Source organism: Tiliqua scincoides, chromosome 4 (assembly GCF_035046505.1).
Source record: "Tiliqua scincoides isolate rTilSci1 chromosome 4, rTilSci1.hap2, whole genome shotgun sequence".
Taxonomy (NCBI): Eukaryota; Metazoa; Chordata; class Lepidosauria; order Squamata; family Scincidae; genus Tiliqua; species Tiliqua scincoides.
In genome coordinates, this window is record NC_089824.1 from 705,992 (window position 1) to 725,049 (window position 19,058).

A 19,058-nucleotide genomic window follows, 5' to 3' on the forward strand; every position below is an offset into this window, starting at 1 on the left:
CTGTCCCGTCACCGGTGCTTTTCAACCTCTTCATAAATGACCTGGAGACGGGGTTGAGCAGTGAAGTGGCTAAGTTTGCAGACGACACCAAACTTTTCCGAGTGGTGAAGACCAGAAGTGATTGTGAGGAGCTCCAGAAGGATCTCTCCAAACTGGCAGAATGGGCAGCAAAATGGCAGATGCGCTTCAATGTCAGTAAGTGTAAAGTCATGCACATTGGGGCAAAAAATCAAAACTTTAGATATAGGCTGATGGGTTCTGAGCTGTCTGTGACAGATCAGGAGAGAGATCTTGGGGTAGTGGTGGACAGGTCGATGAAAGTGTCGACCCAATGTGCGGCGGCAGTGAAGAAGGCCAATTCTATGCTTGGGATCATTAGGAAGGGTATTGAGAATGGCTAGTATTATAATGCCGTTGTACAAATCAATGGTAAGGCCACACCTGGAGTATTGTGTCCAGTTCTGGTTGCTGCATCTCAAAAAAGACATAGTGGAAATGGAAAAGGTGCAAAAGAGAGCGACTAAGATGATTGCTGGGCTGGGGCACCTTCCTTATGAGGAAAGGCTACGGTGGTTGGGACTCTTCCGCCTAGAAAAGAGATACCTGAGGGGGGACATGATTGAGACATACAAAATTATGCAGGGGATGAACAGAGTGGATAGGGAGATGCTCTTTACACTCTCACATAACACCAGAACCAGGGGACATCCACTAAAATTGAGTGTTGGGAGAGTTGTGTGTAGTTGGCAACCTTCAGTCTCGAGAGACTCTGGTATCGCACTCTGAAAGGTGGTTTTGGAACATCATCTAGTGTGGCTGAAAAGGCCGATTCGGGAGTGACAATCCCTTCCACACAGGGAGCAAGTGCAGTCTGTCCGTGGTCTGTCTCCCTGGCTGTGGGCCTTCCTTCTTTGCCTCTTAGCCTCAGACTGTTGGCCAAGTGTCTCTTCAAACTGGGAAAGGCCATGCTGCACAGCCTGCCTCCAAGCGGGCCGCTCAGAGGCCAGGGTTTCCCACTTGTTGAGGTCCACTCCTAAGGCCTTCAGATCCCTCTTGCAGATGTCCTTGTATCGCAGCTGTGGTCTACCTGTAGGGCGCTTTCCTTGCACGAGTTCTCCATAGAGGAGATCCTTTGGGATCCGGCCATCATCCATTCTCACAACATGACCGAGCCAACGCAGGCGTCTCTGTTTCAGTAGTGCATACATGCTAGGGATTCCAGCATGTTCCAGGACTGTGTTGTTTGGAACTTTGTCCTGCGAGGTGTTGCCGAGAATGCGTCGGAGGCAGCGCATGTGGAAAGCATTCAGTTTCCTCTCCTGTTGTGAGTGAAGAGTCCATGACTCGCTGCAGTACAGAAGTGTACTCAGGACGCAAGCTCTGTAGACCTGGATCTTGGTATGTTCCGTCAGCTTCTTGTTGGACCAGACTCTCTTTGTGAGTCTGGAAAACGTGCTAGCTGCTTTACCGATGCGTTTGTTTAGCTCGGTATCGAGAGAAAGAGTGTCGGAGATCGTTGAGCCAAGGTACACAAAGTCATGGACAACCTCCAGTTCATGTGCAGAGATTGTAATGCAGGGAGGTGAGTCCACATCCTGAACCATGACCTGAACCATGGGAGAGTTAGGACAGACAAAAGAAAATAATTCTTTATTCAGCGTGTGTTGGTCTGTGGAACTCCTTGCCACAGGATGTGCTGATGGCATCTGGCCTGGACGCCGTTAAAAGAGGATTGGACAAGTTTCTGGAGGAAAAATCCATTCCAGGTTACAAGCCATGATGTGCATGTGCAACCTCCTGATTTTAGAAATGGGTTATGTCAGAATGCCAGATGCAAGGGAGGGCACCAGGATGAGGTCTCTTGATAGCTGGTGTGTATTTGGTGGGCTGCTGTGAGATACAGGAAGCTGGACTAGATGGGCCTATGGCCTGATCCAGTGGGGCTGTTCTTATGTTCTTAACTACAATTCCCAGGAGGCCTTGCAGGTCTCTTGTTATCTGGTGTGCTCCCTGGGGCATTTGGTGGGCCGCTGTGAGATACAGGAAGCTGGACTAGATGGGCCTATGGCCTGATCCAGTGGGGCTGTTCTTATGTTCTTAACTACAATTCCCAGGAGGCCTTGCAGGTCTCTTGTGATCTGGTGTGCTCCCTGGGGCATTTGGTGGGCCGCTGTGAGATACAGGAAGCTGGACTAGATGGGCCATGGCCTGATCCAGTGGGGCTGTTCTTATGTTCTTAAGGGTAGCCCCATTGAGAGCCCAGTACTGCAATCAAGCCTGGGCATAAGCAACAAGTGGCTAGATCTGGCTTCTCCAGAAAGGGCTGCAGCAAGCAGACCAGCCAGAGATGATAAAAGGCTCTCCTGGCCTTGGCTGTCCCCTGGGCACCCAGGGCAACACACACCTGTACCTTCACGGGGAGCATCACCTCAGCATGCCCAGGCCACCTCTTCCCTCCATCCAGATCTATGGGAGTTCCCATCTCACTGGCCTGAAGAGGAAGGGGAGATCTGAATGGCTGTAAGTTGCACACAGAATATGAAGAGCTTAAAGAAGCTCCTGCAAGTGAGTAGGAGACGGTGTGGCAGCTGTAGGTCCACTTGGCAAGTGGATCCATTTTGCTGAGCCTGCTTCTGGCAAGCAGTACGCACCCGGGCAGGGATTAGCCACCCTCCTGACCGTGGACAGGCAGCTGCTCACCCTCAGCCAGCCTCCCCAGCTGTCAGCAGGAGCAGCTCTCAGCCGGAGAGACTCCATGGAAAAGGGATTTTCCTCTTGCGGAGGTGGCTTGACTGGCTTTCAGAGAAACAGAAGAAGCCTGCAGAACAGGAACATGTGGTGCTGCTGTCCAAGTCCAGGGAGGCACAGCCACAGGAACACCCACACACTCCACCCCCCTCAGGCACAGTCTCTCTCACCTTCACTGAAGCTCACTTGCTCTCCCTCCAGAACATAAACTAGGGAGAGCTCAGCAACAGCTCCCCCCCCCCAACTCCTTCCCTGCTGCTTTGAAGAGCTGGAACCTTCATGCAGGCTCCCTGCTGCTTTCATGGTTCTCTTAGGAACAGACCTGCTCCCACTCCAGAGCCTGCTGATGCAGGCCTTTCTTCCTGCCTTTCTTCACTGGAAGCCAGCCAGCCTGCTGAGGCAGTTCTGCCTGCTGCCACCCCAGAGATTGTTGACGCAGGCTCCTGCCTTTTCTCCCACCGGAAGACAGCTATGATTGCAGCCAAATGGCTACAAGCTTCCTCTGTGTGTGAGAGAGAGAGGGGGGTGGGGTGGGGGAGAGAATTGGTCAGATTGCTTCATGCAGCAATGGTTGACAGACAGAGGCTTCCACCACTGACATCCTCCAGTGGTGGACCTCCCTAGTCCTGTGCCTGGGGCAAAGGTCATCGATGATGCCCCCCGTACAGACTGTCGCTGTCACCCCCTGCACAAAAATCCGTGCCCCCCCCCACTCACCTGAGGCGTACAGAGCTTCCTGCAACCTTAACCCAAGTCAGGGAAACCTCTCTGAGGTTCCCCTATGCTATAAACTGTGCTTCCAGAATACTGGAAGCAAGTTTCCAACCCCGTTGGGAGCCTCAGAAAGGCTTCCTCGAGGTCCTAGAGGCTCGTGCCTGGGGCATTTGCCCCATTGGACCTAATGGTAGGTCCGCAACTGCTTGCACAGCTCTCAGTCACTCAGTAAGTCTTGTGCAGGCATGTCCCAGGAAGCAAAGACATTTTGTGGCCTCAAGCTGTATTTGGAGAGCCACCTAATAATAACAAAGGTGTAAGAAGCGGGGCAAACACAACAAAACAGGCCTCCTCCTGTGCACCTGTGAGCAGGCAGGGCTCACGTTCTCCAAGACTAAAACAGGAAGTTGCTTGGAGGACACAGCAGCCCCTTTCACAGAGCTGCTCCACCATTAGAACACAAGAGGAGCTCCGCTCCTAGGGCCTAGGACCCTTGGCTCAGCATCCTGTATCTCAGTGGCCCACCAGTGGTCTTAGAGAGCACACGAGAGGAGATACAGAACCCCGTCCCTTTGGTTGGCATGGACTGTATGCAGGTATCGCCTGCATGAGAAAAAGCTCTTGGATGGAGGATGGATGGAAAAAGCCCTTGGATGGAGCCCTTGGATGGATGGACTTAAGCTGCTGCTGGCACAAGAGCACATGAATGAGGACTAAACACATGGTGCAGCACCTAAAGTGGCAGCCACTGCCACACGCACACACCACCTTATTTTGAGGCTGAGCCACACACAGCAGCTCCCACAGGGCCTTTGAGACCAGAGGAGCTTTCGCTGGTCCTCCTCGAGTTCAGGCCACACACATCCAAAACAGCATCTTGTGCAACCAAGGCTGTTGATGGGAATGGGCCTGGCTCCAAACCAGTCTTCCTCCCAATTAGTCTGCCCCCCCCCCAGGTGTCTTGGCTGTGGCAGCCAGTCCTGCCAGGCTGAGGGGAGTGGCCTCCCTGCACCACCCTCTGCAAGGAATACGTAGGTACGTGTGTGTGCGTGTGTGTGTGTGTGTCTCTCTCTCTCTCTCTCTCTCTCTCTCATTCTCTCACCTCCTCGCCTCACCAGCAGTTACTGGAACACAGAAGTGGCATGGCAGCAGCAGCCCTGCACCTGCCCTTCCCTCCTTCACCTCTGCTCACGCGGAACCATAATTAGACTGTTGGCCTCCAGGAAGCTTCCTAACATTTGTACGTGTGCGGAAGTTAATCTGTAATTACACCGTGAAGGCAAGAGAAGCCTGGCAGCAAGACCTGTTAGTCAGCGGCCAGGTCAGCGGGCTCCATGAGCCAGGCGGTCCCACGCGCCTGCCTCAGGAATGCCTCTCCGGAGCGCTTCAGCAAGCGTGTGGATCATGGCGGAGCATGAGTAAGATCCTCACTATGAAGATCAGACAAATGGCAAGCAGTGGCAAGCAGTGGCAGCCCAGCTAAGCTTCCACAGTCCTCCCGTGGGCCTCCTTCCCTGAAGGCCCTGCACAGGCACTCCTGGGCAGAACCTCAGCCTGACAAGCAACAGGGCTCTCAGGCCAGTAGAGCCCTCCTCCAGCGGGCAAAGGTGAGTGCTCCTGAGGGGGAGGGGACCGGAGGAGGACAGACGGCCCAGTGAGAAGCTGCAACGGTAGGAGAGCTGATCCCTAGTGGTGTTCCTGGGGGGGATCAGCAGGTGCAAGTGCTCCCAGGAGGCATGGCTGAGGGCAGCACTAGATAGAAGGAAGTTCTTTTCCCTCTCACACAATACCTCTCACACAATACATACGTATGTGTGTGTGTCATTCTCTCACCTCCTCGCCTCACCAGCAGTTACTGGAACACAGAAGTGGCATGGCAGCAGCAGCCCTGCACCTGCCCTTCCCTCCTTCGCCTCTGCTCACGCGGGACCATAATTAGACTGTTGGCCTCCAGGAAGCCTCCTAACATTTGTACGTGTGCGGAAGTTAATCTGTAATTACACCGTGAAGGCAAGAGAAGCCTGGCAGCAAGACCTGTTAGTCAGCGGCCAGGTCAGCGGGCTCCATGAGCCAGGCGGTCCCACGCGCCTGCCTCAGGAATGCCTCTCTGGAGCGCCTCAGCAAGCGTGTGGATCATGGCGGAGCATGAGTAAGATCCTCACTATGAAGATCAGACAAATGGCAAGCAGTGGCAAGCAGTGGCAGCCCAGCTAAGCTTCCACAGTCCTCCCGTGGGCCTCCTTCCCTGAAGGCCCTGCACAGGCACTCCTGGGCAGAACCTCAGCCTGACAAGCAACAGGGCTCTCAGGCCAGCAGAGCCCTCCTCCAGCGGGCAAAGGTGAGTGCTCCTGAGGGGGAGGGGACCGGAGGAGGACAGACGGCCCAGTGAGAAGCTGCAACGGTAGGAGAGCTGATCCGTAGTGGTGTACCTGGGGGGGATCAGCAGGTGCAAGTGCTCCCAGGAGGCATGGCTGAGGGCAGCACTAGATAGAAGGAAGTTCTTTTCCCTTTCACACAATACCAGGACCAAGAGACAACCACTAACATTGAGTGTTGGGAGAGTCAGAACAGACAAGAGAAAATATTTCTTTAATCAGCGTGTGGTGTCTGTGGAACTCCTTGCCACAGGACGTGCTGATGGCACCTGGCCTGGAGGCCTTTAAAAGGGGATTGGACAAGTTTCTGGAGGAAAAATCTATCACGGGTTACAAGCCATGATGGAAATGTGCAACTTCCTGATTTTAGAAGCAGGCTACCTCAGAATGCCAGATGCAGGAGAGGGCACCAGGATGCAGGTCTCCTGGTGGGCCACTGTGAGACACAGGAAGCTGGACTAGGTGGGCCTTTGGCCTGATCCAGTGGGGCTCTTCTTATGTTTTTATGTGCTGCCTGCTTCTGTGCCACTCCGACGGCTGCTCACTGCTTATGGCTGGAGGTGTTCTGAGGACCAGAGAGGCTGCACATGACCTCTCCGGTCCTCAGAGGGATTTCTAGGGCCTCTGGAAGAGCTTAGAAAGTTGCTTCTGGTTCTCCTGAAAGTACCTTCCTAAGGCCTTCCAGGGGCCTTAAAAGACCTTCTGAGAGCCGGAAAAGTCCTACGCAGCCCCTCTAGCCTCAGAAGACCTCCTGACACGTCTGGAGGGTGCCTCCCGTTGTGTCGAGAGGCCCAGCAAGGCCCTGTACTGGAAGTACTTGCGGTGACGTGATGGTGCCACCACAATTACTTCTAGGGGGGCATTTGCAGGCTCGCCCCAGGGAGGCACAGGGGCCAGGCCTGTCACTACTGACCCCCCCCCCGCTGGCCCTGGAGGGGGGTGGGGGGAAGAGATGCGCTCTTGCTCCTTGGAGGCACCTGGGTCCGTGGGCCTCCTCTGGGGGCCGCCCTGCTCCCTGAGATCACTCCGCTCTGGCTGCTGCACACCGGCTGGCGCCGCAGCTCAGGCAGGTCCTGGACGTGCCGCTTGCCTGCGCCAGCCCTCCTCGCACCTTGCCGGGGATCCTCGCCAACGCCTGGAGATCGCTGGCGAGGAGGCCGGCTGCGAACTGGCAGGCCCCGCCGCTCTCCCGCCCCGAGACCGCCCTCCTTCTGCCCCCAGGCTCCGGCCGGAGAACACCAGGCGGGCTCCGAACCGTGGCCGCCTCTGCCCGCCGCGATCCTGCCCACGCCTCCCGCAGCTGGCTCGGCTCGGCTCGCTCGGCTCGGCTGCGGCCGCAGAGAACGGGAGGCGCGCCTGCTGCTGGCCGGGCTGCAGCTGGCAGGCGCTCCTCTCCTCTCGCCGGGCACTCCGTCCAGGCGGGCTGCGCGGGCCGGGGCCGGGCGGAGGGCTGGCACCTGCGGAGTGGCTCCCAGCGGCACGGAGCGCAGTCCGGCGCCCTCGCCCCTCTCGGGGTCCGGCGGGCGGGCTCGGGCTCTGACGGCTCCGGGGGGGCGCCCGCCCCGTGAGAGGGGCGCCGCCGGCACAGCGGGAACGTCCCCCCGCGGAGGCGGCAGCAGCGCCACTCCCGGCACCTGCCCTCCGCCCGGCCGCCCACCCGGGAGAGGCGGGGGCAGGGAGGGCGCGGCGGCCGGGGCTGGGCGCCTTCGGTCCCCCGGGCTCGCGGGCAGCCCCCTGGCGTGCGGCCCCCGCAAGGGCTCGGCTGAGGCCAGAAGGGTCCCGGAGGGCGAGGGTCTCCCGGCGGGGCAGCGCTGCGGGGGTCTGCGCCGCGTTCGCTCCGTCTGGGCCTCACTCTCCCTTCTTCTTCTCCCTCCGCAGCACCCGCGGGCAGTGACCGGAGCGCCGCCGCCCCGCCATGGGCCTGCGGGAGTCGCCCTACGCCAGCCGCCTGCTGGCGGGCGCGGACGCGGCGGCCCGAGCGCTGCTCTTCCCCAGCTACTGGCTGACCAGCCACCTGCTGGCCCTGCGCAAGACCACCGTCGAGGAGCAGGCCTGCCGCGGCCGGCGGGGGCTCTGCGCGCTGGAGGCCGTCCTGCAGGCGCCCGGCCTGCTGCTGCTGCTGCTGCTGTCCGCGCCGCTGCTGCTGCTGGGCCTGCTGGCCTGGCTGCCCCTGCAGGCCGCCCGCCGGCCCTTCGCCTACCAGCACACGCCCAGCCAGGCCCCGCCGGAGGAGTGGGCGCTGCCCGGCCAGGGGCAGAGGGCCTTCCGCTTCCTCAGCGCCAACGTCTGCCTCCTGCCCGAGGGCCTGGCCAAGTTCAGCAATCTGTTCCGGACGCAGTGGCGCGCTGGCCGCATCGCCCAGGACCTGGCCCGGGCCGTGCACCCCTCCGCCGCGCTGCCTGATCTCGGCCTGGGGGACGCCCCCAACGAGCAGACCTACGGGGCCACCGAAGACGCCCTTTGGAGGGCCACAGACGTGGCTATTGAGATGCCCCTCGACGGGGCGGGGCAGGCTCCGGTGCTGGGGGAGATCAGGGCCTCTTTCCCCCCCAAGGCGGACTTCTTGTGCCTGCAGGAAGTGTTTGACCGGCGAGCCGCCACACGCGTGCGCCACCTCCTCGGCCCACACTACGCGCACATCATCTACGACGTGGGCACCTATGGGCTGGTGGGCTGTGCCCTCAAACTCCTCAACAGTGGGCTCTTCCTGGCCAGCCGCTACCCTGTGCTGGCCGTAAAGTACCACTGCTACCCCAACGGCAAAGGGGAGGATGCCTTCAGTGCTAAAGGACTGCTCTGTGTGCAGGTGAGTGAGCAGGGGGAACCCCCCCCCCCCGACAGCTCTTCCTCCCCTCTGCCCACTCTTCATCGCCAGCACATGCAGGACCCCGTTCCATTTGCAAGTGTCAGGAGGAGCTCCTGCACACCCTGACACAGAGCAGCAACGTGGTTCCCCCAGTGACAGCTGGTACCCTGGACGGGAAGTGGGCAGTGTGTCCCCAGGGCACTGCCTGGACTGGTGTCTGGATGCAGGAGTGAAGTGGAAAGACACACACATGCCCTGTCCTGCTGCAGAGCTGCCTGGAGCCAGTGCTCAGTCCCCAGGCAAGGACAGCAGTGGCCACAACCACAGTGGTGCCTTCTCAAAGTGTGCCTTCCCTCCCCCTACTTGAACACATCCGCTCCCCTACATCTTCTCCAAGGTTCTTTTCTTAGAGGGCCAGCAGCCCTGCCCCAGCCTTCCGCTCTCCCATCCCCGTTGGCCTTGCCTCAGCCTCCAGACGGAACTCCTGCTTGTGTCGGCTCGGTTTTGACCTTGGCAAACATTAACCTGGAGGGGCAGGCCTGGGGGAGGATGGAATTTGGTGGGCCGCTGTGAGATACAGCAAGCTGGACTAGATGGGCCTATGGCCTGATCCAGTGGGGCTGTTCTTATGTTCTTAACCCTGCCGGCAGCCAGGGAGGAGGGCTGCCTCTTGCAGCCAGAAGCCAAGGCTGGGGAGGAGCTCCTCACTGTAGGCTGCAGGCCAAATGGAAACATGGTGTAGCCTCCTCAGAGCGAGCAGGACTCTTGCCAGGAGTGGTGTCAGCTGAAGCTGTGGGGCTTCTGTGAAGCCTGCACAGGTATCTGCATGAATTGGAGCTGGAATCCTTCTCCTGGGGTGTCCACTGGGGAGGGCCAGGATGTGTCTGGGGCTGCAGCTCCAGAGGGGGCTGCCCATCGGGGCCAAATCCTTCCTTCCCAGGCTGGCCAGCCAGGCCATAGGTGGAGTCAGGCCCGGGCTGTCTGGCTCAAAACCGTTAGCACTGGCTGGCAAGAATGCTTTTCTTCCCTGCTTGGGGTCTGCCTGAGAGTTTCCTGAGTGGAAAGGGCTCCAGTCACCTGCGGCAGCCTTCCTAGCTCTGCAGTGGTCCTTCTTGCAGTGGGGCTACCAGGACTGGTCACAGTGCTGCTCTCAATGTAGCTGCACCATAGGCTTGCAAGGGGGTACTTGTTATGTTGGCAGTCTTGTTCGCAACCCCCGTCCTTGCACGGGATTTGCCTTCCTCGGTGCTGCTGTGTATGGTGTCCTTCTCCACCATGACCCCGAGGTCTCCTTCCTGGCTCATCGCCATCAGCTCAGAGCCCCTCAGTGAAGCCACACATTGGGTCGACACTTTCATCGACCTGTCCACCACCACCCCAAGATCTCTCTCCTGATCTGTCACAGACAGCTCAGAACCCATCAGCCTATATCTAAAGTTTTGATTTTTTGCCCCAATGTGCATGACTTTACACTTACTGACATTGAAGCGCATCTGCCATTTTGCTGCTCATTCTGCCAGTCTGGAGAGATCCTTCTGGAGCTCCTCACAATCACTTCTGGTCTTCACCACTCGGAAAAGTTTGGTGTCGTCTGCAAACTTAGCCACTGCTCAACCCTGTCTCCAGGTCATTTATGAAGAGGTTGAAAAGCACTGGTCCCAGGACAGATCCTTGGGGCACACCGCTTTTCACCTCTCTCCATTGTGAAAATTGCCCATTGACACCCACTCTGCTTCCTGGCCTCCAACCAGTTCTCAATCCACGAGAGGACCTGTCCTCTAATTCCCTGACTGTGGAGTTTTTTCAGTAGCCTTTGGTGAGGGACCGTGTCAAACGCCTTCTGAAAGTCTAGATATATAATGTCCATGGGTTCTCCAGCATCCACATGCCTGTTGACCTTTTCAAAGAATTCTATAAGGTTCGTGAGGCAAGACTTACCCTTACAGAAGCCATGCTGACTCTCCCTCAGCAAGGCCTGATCCTTTGACACCGGAGTGTTTGTTGCCGTTGCAGCCTTGCCTGATGTTCGGCCTGTTCTCCTCCATCTCTCTCTCAGGTTAAGCTGGGAAGTTTCCGAGGACAGAGGATTGTAGGATACTTGAACTGCACCCACCTGCAAGCCCCAGAAGGTGAGTGTGGGTGGGCAGGAGGAGCGGCTTTGTCTTATGAACTTGCTGGGAAACCTGGGAGCCAATCGTGAAACTAGCCAGACCCAAGGCCCAGGATTCAAGCTCCACTGTGGCTAACCAGAGCAACAGGTGATAGCTCCTCTCCATCCTCCTGCTAGTTGCCAGCATCTCGTCGGCAAATCCATGATCCCGTGGAACCAGGGAAATGCGCTTCTCACTGTCAGGTTCTTTGCCAAATGTAAGAACATAAGGACAGCCCCACTGGATCAGGCCATAGGCCCATCTAGTCCAGTTTCCTGTATCTCACAGCGGCCCACCAAATGCCCCAGGGAGCACACTAGATAACAAGGGACCTGCAAGGCTTCCTGGGAATTGTAGTTAAGAACATAAGAACAGCCCCACTGGATTAGGCCATAGGACCATCTAGTCCAGCTTCCTGTATCTCACAGCGGCCCACCAAATGCCCCAGGGAGCACACCAGATAACAAGAGACCTCATCCTGGTGCCCTCCCTTGCATCTGGCTTTCTGATGTAGCCCATTTCTAAAATCAGGAGGTTGTACATGAGGTTTGTACGTGCACATCATGGCTTGTAACCCGTAATGGATTTTTCCTCCAGAAACTTGTCCAAACCCCTTTTAAAGGCGTCCAGGCCAGATGCCGTCACCACATCCTGTGGCAAGGAGTTCCACAGACCAACCACACGCTGAGTAAAGAAATATTTTCTCTTGTCTGTTGTAGATGTAGATGTCCAATCCTTTTTTAAAAGCTACTTAAGCATCTTTTCATCATACCATCTTGTGGCACTGAGTTCCCTAGGCTGACTGGAATCTATATGGGATGTGTTATGGCAGGAATGGCAAAGCAAAATATGTTCCCCTGACAGGAGCATCGCTTAACTCCATTCTCGGGGGTCTCTGTGCACGTGCCCCTCAGAGAAGGCCAGGACAAGGAGTGCCTGTGCTGTGGTCTTGAAGCGAAGCCGTCCATGCACCAGGCTTTGGGGGATGGTAGTGTTCTGTCCGACAGGCCCTTCCCACATCCCTAGAGGAAGCAGGAGAAGTTCTGGAAACCCCCCCTCCCCGCCTGCATTGTTTGGCACCCACTTTGGGGGCCCAGTGACTAGCGCCCTCTGCTTCCTGCCCCCACCTCCCAGGAGACGCGCAGATCCGGTACGACCAGCTAAGCCTGAGCCTGCTCTGGGCGCAGCTCTTCCAGGACACCAACGGGCAGGCTGGAGACACCGTGGCCTTTGACATCTACTGCGGGGACCTCAACTTTGACAACTGTTCCCCAGGTGAGGGTTTGGGGCAGAGGAGCTGGGGCTGCGGAAGGGTTTGGTTTGGGGAGCTGGAGACCACCACCGCCCTGTCACCTGTCCCTCTTGCTCTCTCACTTCCTCTTCCCAGATGACCAGCTGGAGCAGACCCATGAGATCTTCACCCTGTACACGGACCCTTGCCGCATAGGGCCCCGGAAGGACAAACCTTGGGCCATCGGTGAGTGTCCCCCCCCAAGTGCCTGCATCTCCCACTGCAAGCTGGAAATTGGCAAGGGGAGGAAGGATGGAATGGGATTGGGCTCTCCTCCCACTCACCTGCCCTGTTGCCTGGGACAGGGTGGGAGTGGAAGCACCTTTCCAGAGGCCAGCAAAATGCCCCTGTCTCCTACAGGCACCCTGACGAACTACCTGAAGATCTATGATAAGGCTGTGTCAACCCCGGAGAAAATGAAGAGGTGAGGGGCCTGTGGGCATGACAAGCCTGAGGGGTGCCGAGAGCCAGGCAGCCCTTTGGTCGGGCTGCTGAAGCGCCTATTTCTGTCATGGTGGGAGGGGCAGAAGCTTAACAAAATTGGCTCAGGGGGCAGAGATGGTGTGCACGATTTCTGGGGCACCTCCCAAAAGAAGTCTCTTGCTCTGGAATCCTCCAGGAAGGGTCAGGCTGAGCCACCGGCTCCTTCTGGGCACATCTGCAGTAGGAAGCTACCCCGGGGCAGGAGCGCTGCCCTGGATAGGCAGGGGGTGCTCAGCTCTGCTCTTGCCTGCCTTGTGCTCACTTTTATTGGCTTCCAGAACTCTGTCGTGCCCAGAGGGTCGGAGGAAGTACCTGGCGGGCCCCATCCTGGCCAATGGGCACCCTGATCTCTCAGGAGGCTGGAGCGAGGGGCGCCGCATCGACTACCTCATGTACCGAGAGCACTCTGGCCCTGCCGAGCTGAGGACGGTGAGTTGAGGCAGGAGGAGGAGGCTGTGAGTTCCTGCCTGCTCACCCAAGGATGGGGTCTTGAGAAGGGGAGGGAGTCCTGCTCTCTTGCTGGTGAGCGCAGGACTGCAGGAGCAGGGGGCAGGTCCTTCCCTCTCCAAGGCTGGCTTGAGAGCCCACCCCAGACCGAGGTTGGAGACAGGGACTAGCAGAGGTGTGGGCCGAGGGAGCTGTGGGGTCATCCAGGTGGGATAGCTGGCCCCTCCCCTCCCCCACGGCTCGACCTGGGAGGTCGGAGAGGACCTGGCAGCACTTGTTGGGCATATGCCAGTCCTTTGTGGTGTCAGGTGGCCACTGCCTGGGCACAGATGGTGTGTGGGGGGAGCTGTATTCCTGTGGTCATCTCTCCTGCCCTCCGTGTCCTTCCAGGCTGTGGAGAAAGTCTCCTTCATCACCCAGCTGGCCACCTGCTCAGACCACTTACCCGTGGGGCTGCAGCTCTTGGTAGCGTCTGTGGCATAGCCAGGAGAGTGAGCACCAGCAAGCCCAGGAAGCCGTGGGCAGGGAAGCGCTGCCCCTTCGCATGCATCTGCCGTGGAGGCCCTGGCATAGGAGACAGGCATGTGGGTCATGCCCTGGTGCTGGTGCCTGCGTGGATAAAACCTGGCAGGGAGAGGTGATGAGATGGCGGTGAGAGGAGCTGCTGGTCTGGAGGGGACAGAGGAGGGGGCTCTCTGGCAGGAGCTGCAGTGCTCCCTCCTCGGGAAACAGCAAGCGGCTGCCTGGGCTGGCCACTGGAGCCCAACTGCTGCGGAGTGCAGGGCCTCTGTCTCCCGGGGAGGGGTCTGATGTGGGTGTTCTGTGAGCTTGCTGCTCAGGGGGATTGTGTTCTCACGCCTCTGTACGAGACACCTTGAACTGTGACCGTGGGACACGCAGTCCGCCTTGCAGTGAGGTGACCAGAAGCAGTCCATTATCAGCGGATGCTGTGGGGCAGCCCCCTGGCTTTGCCTGCAGCACAAAGAGCCGTCATTCTCCGGCACATTTGGACAGGAAGGGGGGGCACAGAGTGGGGGCAGTGCCGTTGCTCCCCAGTCTTCCTCTGCCATCCCCTTCCATTCCAGACCCAGCAGGCCGAAGGGGGTGAGCTGCTGTTTGCGCTGCAAGGCGTGCACCGTGTCCTGGGGGGGGGCTGTATAAACAAGGAACGTAACCTTGGAAGTCTTGTATCCTCGTTTCTCTTCTGTTCATTGTGCCTGTAATGCAGCCCTCAAATAATAAATAATAATAATAAAACTTTATTTTTATCCCGCCCTTCTCCCTAACGGGACCCATCAAATCCACATGGCGTTCTCTTGTTTTCAGTCCAGGTCTGTTGTGTGTTCCCAAGTGCAGCGAATCCTGGCCTGTCCTTGAGGCTGTGGGAGTAGCAATCTGGACCATGTTTCAGACTGGGAAATGCACTTACCGCAAGCCTCCGGCCTCTGGCCTACAGCTGCCTGTGTCGTAGGGAGCACAACCGTGTCGTAGGGAGCTTGTCCTGTTTTGGAACAGCTGTAAAGGGCACTACCAGTGCTCTGCTGTTGAATTGCCCAAAGAGGACTCGGCCACGGGTCTCTTCCGGTTCCTTCCGAAACAGGAGCGAAGGCGCTGAAGGGGGCGGGAGCTCAGACATCCTGGACTGGCTGTTGCTCAGCAAGTTGCCAGAACCGGTCCCTGCAGCCCTACCTTTGCCTGTTGGGATGGTGCGGGGGCAGATGGCAGCTTCTCTTCTTAAAGGAAAGCAAGGTAGGCCAAGACCTTTAGGTGACCAATTAAACAAGACAAAGCGACAAGGTGAGCTCTCCTCAGGCTGGACATTGACCAAGGGGGTGGGGGTGGGAGAGGCAGCGGTGCCAGGCTGATGACTGCAGTATTAAGACAGGGTGCAGGGGAAGTCCTGCAGACCTTCAGGGTGCTGAAAGGCTGTCAGGATGCAGCCAGCCCCGGAAGGAAGCCACAAGGGCCGCTCTTCCCGGTGCCCCCCCGCCCTTTGTCAAACCTGTTGCCTGGGACAGGGTGGGAGTGGAAGCATTTTTCCAGAGGCCAGCAAAATGCCCCTGTCTCCTACAGGCACCCTGATGAACTACCTGGTTTAGTGCTGCTTTGGCGGATCAAACAACAAGGCATTCGCAGTAAATCCAATTAGCAGCCAAAGAGAAATGGAGCGTTTAAAGCCAGCAAGAAGACGGAGTCAAGGAAGGGCTCTTTGGAAGTGGAAAGTCCCAAGGTCCCTGGGGAACACAAATGCTGAGGGAGCAGTCCTGATCTCCTGAGGGAGGGAGTTCCACAGACCGGCCCCCCAGCAGAGAAGGCCGTCACCTTCTCCTGCACTACCAGTGCTGCCACAGGGCCTCCCAGTGGGGCAGGAAGGGCTGGGCAGGTTCTTCCAGGACACAGCCTGCACAATCCCTCTTAAGGAGACTGCCCTCGCTTGCTCGCTGGCTCGGTATCTGGCCTGGTGAAGAGCTTTGCTCACCGCTGAGTGGCATTTTAGCTGCCCTGCTCTGCTACTTTGATACTTTTTATAATGGAACAGCATGGCTACTGGACCCCTGGCATGCTGGGTTTTTAACACAATACCTATTGTGCCTGGTGGTGATGACTAGTGGGTAGTGCATTACTGCCAGATCTCACTGGCCATCACCAGACACAACCAGAACCACTGCAGGTGCAGGAGGGAGGAGCTGGTGTTGGGCCGCTGTGGAACTGGCACCTGCAGAAGGGCTGTGGCCATAGCCAGCACCTCCCAGCCAACTGCCCACCCACCTGTGCCACTTGCTGTCCCAAGTCAGGTTTGCCGCTGACGTCTTGCTACGATGGGGCAGGTGGTGCGTTAACTGCCCTGCTTCGCTCCTTGGAAATGCACCTTCTTTTCCCAGCATTAAAAAGTGATTTTTCAGTGCTGTAACTTTCTCACTGACAAGGCAGGGGGGTGAGGGAAGACTACTCCACTGCCTGACTGGGAAAAGGAAGAAGCTCAAGTGAAATGACAGAGAAGTGAGGTGGGGCACGGTGGGAAGACACCCTTTAAGAACATAAGAACAGCCCCGCTGGATCAGGCCATAGGCCCATCTAGTCCAGCTTCCTGTATCTCACAGCGGCCCACCAAATGCCCCAGGGAGCACACCAGATAACAAGAGACCTCATCCTGGTGCCCTCCCTTGCATCTGGCATTCTGACATAGCCCATTTCTAAAATCAGGAGGTTGCGCATACACATCATGGCTTGTACCCCGTAATGGATTTTTCCTCCAGAAACTTGTCCAATCCCCTTGTAAAGGTGTCCAGGCCAGATTCTGTCACATCATGTGGCAAGGAGTTCCACAGACCGACCACACACTGAGTAAAGAAATATTTTCTTTTGTCTGTTCTAACTTTCCCAACACTCAATTTTAGTGGATGTCCCCTGGCTCTGGTGTTGTGTGAGAGTGTAAAGAGCATCTTTCTATCCACTCTGTCCATCCCCTGCATAATTTTGTATGTCTCAATCATGTCCCCCCTCAAGCGTCTCTTTTCTAGGCTGAAAAAGCCCAAACACCGTAGCCTTTCCTCATAAGGAAGGTTCCCCAACCCCTTAATCATCTCAGTTGCTCTCTTAGGGGGAGGATGGAACCCTGCCAGCAGCCTCTCTTTTGCACCTTTTCCATTTCCACTATGTCTTTTTGAGATGTGGTGACCAGAACTGGATGCCTTGACACTTTGCCAACAGTCTGAGGCTAAGAGGCAAAGAAGGAAGGCCCATAGCCAGGGAGACAGACCAGGGACAGACTGCACTTGCTCCCGGTGTGGAAGGGATTGTCACTCCCGGATTGGCCTTTTCAGCCACACTAGACGCTGTGCCAGAACCACCTTTCAGAGCGCGATACCATAGTCTTTCGAGACTGAAGGTTGCCAATACACTCCACGTGTGGCCTTATCATCAATTTGTACAATGGCATTATAACAGCCATTTTGTATTCAGTACTTTTTCTAATGATCCCAAGCATAGAATTGGTCTCCTTCACTGCGGCTGCTCATTGGGTCGACACATTCATTGAACTATCTACAAGCACCCCAAGATCTCTCTCCTTATCTGTCTCAGACAGCTCAGAACTCATCAGCCTATATGTGAAGTTTTGATTCTCTGCCCCAATGTGCATGACCTTACACTTACTTACATTGAAACTATCTGCCATTTTGCTGCCCATTCTGCCAGTCTGGAGAGATCCTTCTGGAGCTCCTCACAATCACTTCTGGTCTTCACCACTCGGAAAAGTTTGGTGTCATCTGCAAACTTAGCCACCTCACTGCCCAACCCTGTCTCCAGGTCATTTATGAAGAGGTTGAAAAGTACAGGTCCCAGGACAGATCCTTGGGGTACTTCACTTTCCATCTCTCTCCATTGTGAAAACTGCCCATTGACACCCACTCTCTACTTCCTGGACCTCAACCAGTTCCTGATCCAGGCGAGGACCTAATTCCCTGACTGGAGTTTTTTCAGTAGCCTTTGGTGAGGGAGTGTTGAATGCCTTCTGAAAGTCTAGATATATAATGTCCATGGGTTCTCCTGCATCCACATGCCTCTTGACCTTTTCAAAGAATTCTATAAGGTTCGTGAGGCAAGACTTACCCTTACAGAAGCCAGGCTGATTCTCCCTCAGCAAGGCTTGTTTGTCTATGTGCTTGATGAGGCATTCCACCATCTTACCTGGAACAGACGTTAGGCTGACCAGCCTATAATTGCCTGGGTCCCCTCTCATTCCCTTTTAAAAGATCAGTGATGTTTGCTATCCTCCAGTCCTCTTGCACCATGGCCGTTTTAAGGGACAAGCTGCATATTTTAGTCAAGAGATCTGCTACTTCGTTCTTTAGTTCGTTAATAACTCTTGGGTGGATGCCATCTGGGCCTGGTGACTTATTGATTTTCAATTTGTCAATTAGGTCTGTAATGTCTTCTCTTTTAACCTCTATTTGACTTAATTCCTTGGTCAAGAGGGGCTGTTTGGGCAGTGGTATTTGCCGGAGGTCTTCTGCTGTGAAGACAGATGCAAAGAACTCATTTAATTTCTCTGCCATCTCCAAGTCTCCTTCTATCTCCCCTTTTCCTCCTTGACCATCCAGAGGGCCAACCGCTTCTCTGGCGGGTTTCCTGCTTCTAACATATTTGAAAAAGCTTTTATTATTCCCCTTAATGTTGCTGGCCATACGTTCCTCAAAGTCCCTTAAAGCCCTTTGGGGTTCAGGACCAGGGTACTTGCAAGGCCGCCCACTTGGGTCACAGGGGGAGGGGGGCTTCTTAGTGTCTTTGCCCACCTTCCCTTTTCAGTTGGGCCTCCTTTGGCAACCCTCTGATTTGTTCCGGGGGAGGAGGGCGCTCATACCTTAAGGTTGCCACCTGCTGCGTTTTGCTGCTCACCATATCATGGGTGCATTTATGTTTCTAAATATGTTGGAAGCCTCCTTGGGAGGCCTTGGTCACCAGTAGCATCCCCTCGACTTTCTCCTTGAGGGCGCATGGTCACACAGTGGCTGCCCGGGGCCAGCTCTGAAGCAGTCAGTGTGGACGTCCTTCGGTACCCCAAGAGCGACTTTGTGCAGGGATTCCGCAAGCACTGTGCAACCAGAGGCTTTGAGACTGGTCAGGGTGCTGCAGACTTCGCCTTTTGCCTAAAGCAGTGGTTCCCAACCTTTAGGAGACTGCAGACTACTGAGGGGAAAATTGGAATTGTCATGGACCACATGCAACCCCCCACCTTTGAACCCAAAAAATGCATTTAAATTTCTCATACAGGCAGTCCTCATTATCCACAGGGGTTCCAATTTCTGGAACCCCCGTGGATAAAGAAAACCACAAGTACCTGAAACCTGCAGTTTTTGTCCCCCTGAACCTGTTTGGAGCTAAGCTCCGGTCAGTCTGGAGATTCTTCTGAAGCCCACAGAGGCCTCAGGCAGATGTGCAAGGCCTCTGCGGGCTTCAGAAGAGCCTACGGAGAGGAGCACAGCTCCCTCACCTCTGGTGGCTCCAGGCTGGCCTGCACCACAGACTCGGGAACCCGAAGATGA

General features: G+C 56.4%; 1 protein-coding gene across 1 annotated transcript; it reads left to right on the forward strand.

Moving 5' to 3' along the window:
• The first annotated feature begins 7,529 nt into the window (after nt 1-7,529).
• LOC136648910 (sphingomyelin phosphodiesterase 5-like) lies at nt 7,530-14,310 on the forward strand. The gene is made up of 7 exons (XM_066625228.1): nt 7,530-8,643; nt 10,700-10,772; nt 11,928-12,068; nt 12,181-12,270; nt 12,445-12,508; nt 12,846-12,996; nt 13,405-14,310. The coding sequence occupies exons 1-7, from the start codon at nt 7,753-7,755 to the stop codon at nt 13,495-13,497; spliced, it is 1,503 nt and encodes a 500-aa protein (XP_066481325.1). The 5' UTR covers nt 7,530-7,752; the 3' UTR covers nt 13,498-14,310.
• Nucleotides 14,311-19,058: the final 4,748 nt, after the last annotated feature.

Bases quoted from the DNA above. Each gene is read 5' to 3' on its own strand.
- LOC136648910 (XM_066625228.1), top strand. From the start codon at position 7,753: ATGGGCCTGCGGGAGTCGCCCTACGCCAGCCGCCTGCTGGCGGGCGCG. The intron at 12,069-12,180 runs GTGAGGGTTTGG...TCCTCTTCCCAG, and splicing joins CTTTGACAACTGTTCCCCAG to ATGACCAGCTGGAGCAGACC. The intron at 12,509-12,845 runs GTGAGGGGCCTG...ATTGGCTTCCAG, and splicing joins ACCCCGGAGAAAATGAAGAG to AACTCTGTCGTGCCCAGAGG.